The sequence below is a fragment of the Struthio camelus genome, chromosome 13 (genome assembly GCF_040807025.1).
Source record: "Struthio camelus isolate bStrCam1 chromosome 13, bStrCam1.hap1, whole genome shotgun sequence".
NCBI lineage: Eukaryota > Metazoa > Chordata > Aves > Struthioniformes > Struthionidae > Struthio > Struthio camelus.
In genome coordinates this window covers 20,018,667-20,026,210 of record NC_090954.1, presented here as the reverse complement: position 1 = coordinate 20,026,210, position 7,544 = coordinate 20,018,667, and the positions used below count along the sequence as shown (strand labels likewise).

Genomic DNA, 7,544 nt, shown 5'->3' with positions numbered 1-7,544 from the left:
GCATGAGGGTTCGTAGCAGAAACGGGCAGGTCGGATCGCTGCCCGTGCGCACGGGCCGCCCACGGCCCCGGCGTGCAGGATGGGGAGAGGACAGCAGCGTTGCAGCTGCCAGCCACCCCGCGCCCCGGCGGCCCCCTCGCCTCCCGGCACGCCAGCCTGCAGCCCTGCGGACGCCCGTCCTCAGGGCAGGCGGGCTCACGCTGGGAGAGCCTGAACTGCACCCGAGCCTGTCTCTTTAAAGCCCCACTCTCCCTCTTGCCTTCAGAAAAAAAAAAAAAAGAAAGTCCCAGGAGCTAGCCAGCAGCCGCCCCAAAGCGCACACATCTCAACAAAAGCCACGCCGCGCCGAAGCGCACGAGTTTCCCCGTGCACAAGCTCCTCCGCAGCTCTGGCAGTGACGGAGCGGCTGTTCAGCGGCTGAAACGGCAGCTCCCGAACCGCGACCTCCTCTGCAGCCGCCTGCCAGAAGGCCGGCTCGCGCAGGCCTCGGCCGGCGGCACCTCCCGCAAATGGAGCGGAGGGCGCCCAGCCCTGCTGGCATCGCCGCCGCGCAAGCCAGGCCTGCTTATGTTGCTTTGAATAATAGGGCTGCAAACATTACGCGGCTTTGAGCTAGATCTTCGCCTGCCACAAAGCCGATGGCTGTAGTACGCGAGTACTATTGTGCTCTCTGCAAATACACAGCTTCTGGCTTACCGCAGTTTCAGGAAAACTGCAGGGAAATCAGGAATGCAGAAGTTCATGGTCGTGGGACGTGAGAACAGCTAAAGAACAAGGCTGTCTTAAAAAACAATACAGCTGGAAGAGTTCATAGGCTTTAGGGGGTACAGATAAACATAACATCAAATACATAACACGTGAATACGGATACCCATCTATTCCAAAACCCTTACGTTATTCACAGCTTGACTCGTCCACATTTTAACGCACATACGGATTTCTCTTATCTGCTTATGCAGAGAGCGTATGTAATCCCATCCATTGCACCTGTGACTCAGGATCCACCAACAGCAGGTTACAAACCCAGCGCAGATACCTCCGGCAGGACCCCTGGCTGACACCCTGCAAGGAGGCTGAGCTGGGGCAATTTCTGCCCCCCGGCCACCCCCCCCACCCCCCCCCCGTGCTCCTGGCCAGACGAGCAGCCTTGCAGCAAGCAGGGCACAGCAGGAAGCACATCGCTTTGTATCGAAACAGGGTGCAGAGACGAGTCTAGCAAACAGACACCGATTTTGAACGATGCAGTAGCAGCAAAAATAGGCACGGTGACAGTAACAGGGCCACACGCTGCAGAACTGCAAGATAAATAACATTTATCCAGGGTCTTTAGCCAGGTATAGATTTCCTCATTGCTATTTCCTCTTCTTCCAGACACCTCCCCGGGATCAGGATTTTCTAGTGCAGCCAACGTATTCCAGGTCGATGAATGACAGCCAAGTGGCTGTGCAGAGCCCCAGCATCACCATCACCTGCAGGGTGTCAGGATTTGACCCTGCCTTTGGACCATCACAACCTCCCCCTACCAAACCACCCCCCCGCCCGGGAGTCGTTGCTACAGACCAAGCCTGTGCCCCGCTACCACTTTAAAAAGGACTAGCTAGAGAAAAATTTTCTTAGTCCTTCACCTTAAGTGACCGATTTCCCCCAAGTGACCCCGACCCACGGCGGGGAAGGGGTAACACTGAGCCTCGGACCGGGAATACGTTTAAACTTCTGCAGACTCACGGTGGCTGGAGACGAGCTCGTATGCCATTGAAAAGCCAAGAAATCCGTCCTCCCGGAGGAGTAAAGCGTTCACAGCAAAGTCACGACATGCTCTGTGTCCTGTTTAGGTCTAGGGGAACCTTTCTGGATTGTTGCTGGTTTCTAAAATGTTATTTCGATGTCTTCCTCTCCCCTAGAGGACTGGACAACTGGACTCGGAGTACTGCAGGAGCTTGTTCTCGAAGAGCGGCGCCCGGGTTGTTTAAACCACTCGTGCTCCCGGCAAATACACGGAGAGAGCGAGCGTGCGGAGCGCCGGCAGCGCCGGGCAGCGCCGGGCAGCGCCGAGCAGCGCCGGGCAGCGCCGAGCAGCGCCGGGCAGCGCCGGGCAGCGCCGGGCAGGCAGCGGCGCTGCGGCAGCCGGCAGGCTGCACGAAGGCTGCGCAGAGACGCGCTCGCGTCCCAGCCGGGCCAGCGCGGAGCCCCCGGCGGCGGCGGCAAGCGTGCCGCTGCCGGCCTGGGAGAGAAACGTTAACGAAACCCGGTGGAGCCGCCGGTTGGTCGCGGCGGCGAAACGCGGCGCTGCCCCACGCAGCGGCCGGCTCCTTTCCACGCTGCTTTTCCGGAGTTGCTGCAAGTCGGGGCTTTTCCCCGGCCGCGGTTCCCACGCCGCCGCGTCCCGGGGCCCGTCGGCACCTGCTGCCCGGCGAGGGGCGGCCGCGCAGCACCGCGCAGCACCGCGCACCGCACCGCACCGCACCGCCCCGGCCCCGGCCCCGGTCCGCCGCCACCGCCGCCGCCTCCTGCGGGGCCGGGGCCGGTTTCGGCGCAGTCTCCGGCCCGGCCGCGGAGGCACGCACGTAACCGAAGAGGCGTTTTTAAAGAAAACGTTTATTTACACGTCTCAGCAAGTACAAAGTATTATACATGGTCTGTGTCAACCCCAAATCTTCTTTATTATGAAACATAAGGCGCTTTCTCTAGAGTCGATGGCGAAAGGTGAGGGCGTAGGTGCTGTTTTCCGTGTGCTAAGCTCATCGGCTGGAAAGGGTAGAACAAAATAAAAGTGTGTGGTGCCTGGAAGGAGCCCTTATTACTACGGTGAATAAATTACAGATGACGTTAACTTCACCTGGGACAGATGGAAGCTACTGCTTTTCGGCTTAATAGGGTTTCCTAAGCTAATGAGTCACCGGCTCCACTTAGTCCCCTCTGCTAAGCGATAGGTAGGTATTTCTTCTTTAGACTATCCTCAGAACAGGAAAAAAAAATAGCCTTTTGTTCCAAAGCCAACACAAAATACCTATGTTCGGATTTCGATATAAATAATCGAGGTTCCATATAATTCCATATTAATAGTGCCCAAAATCTCGATGCATAAATAAATTAAATTATTAACACTTCTTACAAAAAGTGACATATTTCCCTTCCTAGTGGAACATGGACACGAATATACAAACGGGGCGGAGGGCGCGGCCGGGCCGCGCTCGGGCCCCGCTGCTCGCGGCGGCGGCTCCCCGCGGCCCCTGCGGGCCGCAGCCCGGCGGCCCGGGCCCGCTCGGCCCGGCCGGGGGCGGCCCCCCGCGGCAGAGTCCGGGCGCCGCGGGGACCTAGACGAGGGAGGTGACGGGCGGCATCTTGGCGCTCTCCTCCTCCCAGGGCTGCAGGTTCTGCAGGGCGAAGAGCGAGGAGTTGTGCAGGCACAGCGGGTCCGGCTGGATGGACTCGTTCAGCGACTTCTGGAAGGCGTCGTGCTGCAGCTGCAGCATCAGCCGGCTCGCCTGCTGCCGCTCGGCCTCCCGCTCCTCGGCCGTCTGCCGCCTGGGCACACACACACCGCTCAGCGCCGCGCCGCGCCGCCCCGCGCTCCGGCGGGCACCCCCGGCCGCTCTCCGCGCGGAATCGGCCGCCAGCCCCGCGCTCCTTGCCCGCGGGGAGAAGGCGCGCGCAAGCCGCTGCCGCCCCGCTTTTCGTTTCAGCCCCAAATCGGGGCGGCGGGCGCACGCTCCGGTCCCTCCCGGCGCTCCGCAACGCCGCGAAAGCCCCCGTTTTCTAAGGGAGGGAGAGGAGCGGGGCGGGCGGGGGCCGCGGGCGCGCACTCACCGCCACTTGGTGCGCCGGTTCTGGAACCAGGTCTTCACCTGCGCGTCCGTCATCTTGAGCGACTTGGCGAGGGCGGCGCGCTCGGCCGAGGCCAGGTACTTCTGCCGGTGGAAGCGCTTCTCCAGCTCGCAGATCTGCACCCGCGAGAAGGACGTGCGCGGCTTCTTGCGCTTCGGCGGCGTCCGGTTCTGGTAGGGGTGCCCGATGCGCCGCGTCACGGTGAAGGGCGTCAGCGCCGCCGCCGCTGCCCGGGAGGCAAGGCACAGGCGTGAGGCACCGCGCCGGCCCGACCCCCGCCCCCGACCCCCTCGTCCGCGCCCCGCCGCCGCCCGCACCGCCGCGGCACGGCCCGGGCGCACGGTGAGGTGCCCGCCAAAGCCTCCGCGGCCCCGAGGCCGCAACCTCGGCCGGCGCCGGCAGCCGCTCGGGGTCCGGCGGCGGCTCGCAGCCGCCTCTCGGGGCCGGGAGGGGAGACGCTTGCCGAAAGGCCGCGAGAGCGGCGGGCGGGGGCTCCAGGGACCGCTTCCCCTGCTTTTTTCGTTGGGGATTTTTTCCCTCTCTCCGCGTTCGTTGCTCGGGATTTTTCCGGCGCGGCTCGGCCGCCCCGCCGCCGGCTCCAGACGGCAGCCTTACCTGTGAATCTGTCCTTGACGAAGCGGCGGCTGCTCTCCATCCAGGGGAAGTTGAGGCTGCCGAGGCCGGGCACGGCGGGCATGGCCGGGATGGCGCTGGAGATCGGCGGCGGCACGGCGCCGGGGATGGGCCTGTGCGCCGGCACCCGGATCACGCCGGCCGGCGCCAGGCTCAGGTTCACACTGTAAGATCCAGAGTCCTCGAAGGGCGCCGCGATGGCCGGGAAGGGGGCGGCGAGGGCCGGGTACGCGGCGCCGGGCCGGCCGGCGGGGCCGCCCAGGAAGGCCGCGCCGTCGGGGCCCCGCGGGGGCGGCTGGGGCGCGCTGTCCTGCTCGGGGCTGTTCAGGATCTGGTCGATGCCGAAGCTGATGGGCTCGTGCTGGGGCTGGTGCTGGGGCTGGGGCTGGGGCTGGGGCTGGGGCTGGCTCGGCGCGCCCGTCGGCTGGTCCATGCTCGGCGGGGAGGGCTGTTGGCGGGCACACCTAGGGGCGCGCTATAAAGCGCCGCGGCGCGCCGCGCCCCGCTCGGCTGCGCTGCGCTGCGCTGCGCTGCGGTGCGGTGCGCTCCGCGGGCCCCCGCCGGCCCGCCCGGCGCACGCCGCGCGCAAACTTTGCCGAGCGCGCGCGCCGCCCCGGCAGCCGCCCCGTCATCTCCTCGGGGCCCGGCCGCGCGCCCCGCCGCCGCGTGCGCTCCCGCCGCCGCCATTGGCCGCCGCCGCCCAGCCTCTGCGCTCCCATTGGCTCCCGCCGCTCGGCACCGGCCCTCGTTCACGGCAACGGGGGCCCGGGGACCGGGCCGCGGTGACATCACTGGGGGCGCACGAACAATGGGGCGGGCGGGCGCGCGCGGGGCGGCCGTCGGGGGGGGCGCGGACGGACGGACGGACGGACGGACGGACGGACGGACGGGGCGGCCCCGCGGGCGGCGGCGGCGGCGGCGGCGGGGGGGGGGGGGTGCGCGGAGCGCCGCGCCCCGCGGGCCCCGACGGCCGCCCCGCCGCGCCCGCTGCCCGCGGAGCCGCCGCCGCGCTGCCCGCGCCCGCGGGCCGGGCTCGGCCGGGCCCCGGCGGCGGCGGCGGGGCGCGCACAAAGAGATTCCGTTTTGGATTAATTGGCGTCAACAAACTTACTGCCAGGCACGCCCGCTAAGTGAGTTTGCAGACGCTCCCTTAACGTCCAAATTGGACTAAAGGCGTTAAAAATTAAATAACGTTCAAATGCATTTACTTAGTTTCCCTTTTATACAGGGAAATGAAAACAGGGAATAGAATTTTCCTTTTAATAGAATGTAATAGTATTTGATCAGCACCTGGTAGGGCTGATTCCGTGATTTCAGGGACAAGGCGGGAGTTTATTAGTTTTTAAAGCTTAGGATTCAATTACCGCAACACACTGAATAATTTAAATGGCAGCAGTAAATGCGCACGGACCTGTGGAGTTACCGGGCTGATGGCGGAAGAAATCCGGCGGCCGAGGGGAAACGAAATTAAGAGCGGGGCCGCGCCGCTCGCTCGGGAGCCAGCGCGGAAAAGCGGCTCCGCTTCCTCCGCGCCCGTCCGCGCCCGTCCGCGCCGCTCGGCCGCCCGTCCGGCCCCGCCGCCGCCGGGGCAGCGCCGGCCGCGACGTCCCAGCCGCGCACGGGCGGCCCCGACCCCCCCGACGGCCGCCGCTGAAGTTTGCGCCGCAGCGTTGAATATTTTAATGGCCCCATTAGCGGGGGGGGGGGGGGGGGGGGAGGATCCCTCACGGCGCCTGACACGCGCAGATTGCTGAGCAGTTGTTTGACACCGAAAGTACTTCTCAGTTACGGGGCGCACCTCCCCAGCCGGGCGCCGCAGGAGGCCGGCGCGGAGCCGGGGGGCTTCCCGTCGCCGCTAATCACATTAAGGGCGGAAAAGCCCCCCCCCCCCCCCCCGGCCCGACCAGGCAGCCCGGCCGCCGCGATGCTTTAACGACGACACAACGATGACTATTAGATACCGGTTGCCCGGGGCGGGGGGGAGGTTTCCGCGTGGTTTCCGCGGCTGCGGCGCAGCGCGGGGCCCGCGCCGTCGGGAGCCCCGCGGAGCGGCGCTCAGCGCCTGGGGCGGGGGCGGCGGGGCGCAGCCGGGGCCGCCGGCCTGAGCCGGGACGGGGCGGGGGCTGGGGGCAGGCAGCAAAACAGGAGGAGGGGGGAGAAAAGGAAAAAAAAAAAAGCGAGAGAAGGGGAGGGGAAGAAGGAGGGGAAAAAAAGGGTAAATAAATAAATAAAGTGACACCCAGTCCTGAATCAGGGCAGGCTTTGTTAGAGAAAATTGCGGCTTGATCTGCATAATGGGAACTCTGGATGCCCAAGGCTATCTTTTTATTGCATGTGTGTCTGCTGTTATCAATTTTGTGAACGATTTCACAGGGAGCCTGGCAGACTTGAGCTGGAATAATATGCAAAGATGAGCTTTGAATAATGAATGATGTGCTTTTAAACCAATTCCAAAGTGTCTGTGATAGTACAATATGAAAAGGGGTGGTAAGTAATAGTATATTTAAAAGGCGCTAGTATGTTTTTATTACTATATTTAAAAAGATATCTATATTATTTTTGTGAAATGGATAATATATCACAGAGTCTTTGATAATCAGCTAAACAATACATTTTTCTTTGGGAAAACTCTCCTGGTTTTACACAGTTAAATATAGAGTATCAGCATACAGTTTTGTAACGCTCGGCTACCTTATTAAATATTAACACTATTTTAATATTAGCTTTTAAATTTAATATGTTGACGTTCTGCAGTTTTACTTTAATTATATTTTATAATTAATAACCTAGGACGTATGGTATCCTTAAATGCTGTTCTCCCGCAGTCGTTTCGTTTCGTCCCCCCGCCGCCGCCCCCGGCCCTGCGCCGCGGCTCGTGAGGAGCGCGCAGCCCCGCGCAGCGCAGCGCGGGCGCCGCTTCTCCTGCGCCCTGCTGAAATGTCACGGCGCTGCCGCGGGCCGCCCCCTCGGGGGGCACCGCTCCGGCCGCGCTCGCCCCGGCCCCGGCTGGGCACGGAGCCGCGTCCCCCGTCGGGCCGAGGGGGCCGGGGCGGGAGCGCCGCGCGGAGGGGCAACGTCTCCCGCCC

The 7,544-nt window shown here is 63.7% G+C and overlaps 1 protein-coding gene across 1 annotated transcript; it reads right to left on the bottom strand.

Moving 5' to 3' along the window:
- Nucleotides 1-3,314: 3,314 nt before the first annotated feature.
- Nucleotides 3,315-4,891, bottom strand: TLX3 (T cell leukemia homeobox 3). Its single transcript, XM_068960109.1, has 3 exons — nt 4,441-4,891; nt 3,808-4,051; nt 3,315-3,525 (listed from the first exon to the last, which is right to left on the bottom strand). The coding sequence occupies exons 1-3, from the start codon at nt 4,889-4,891 to the stop codon at nt 3,315-3,317; spliced, it is 906 nt and encodes a 301-aa protein (XP_068816210.1).
- Between the last annotated feature and the right edge of the window lie 2,653 nt (nt 4,892-7,544).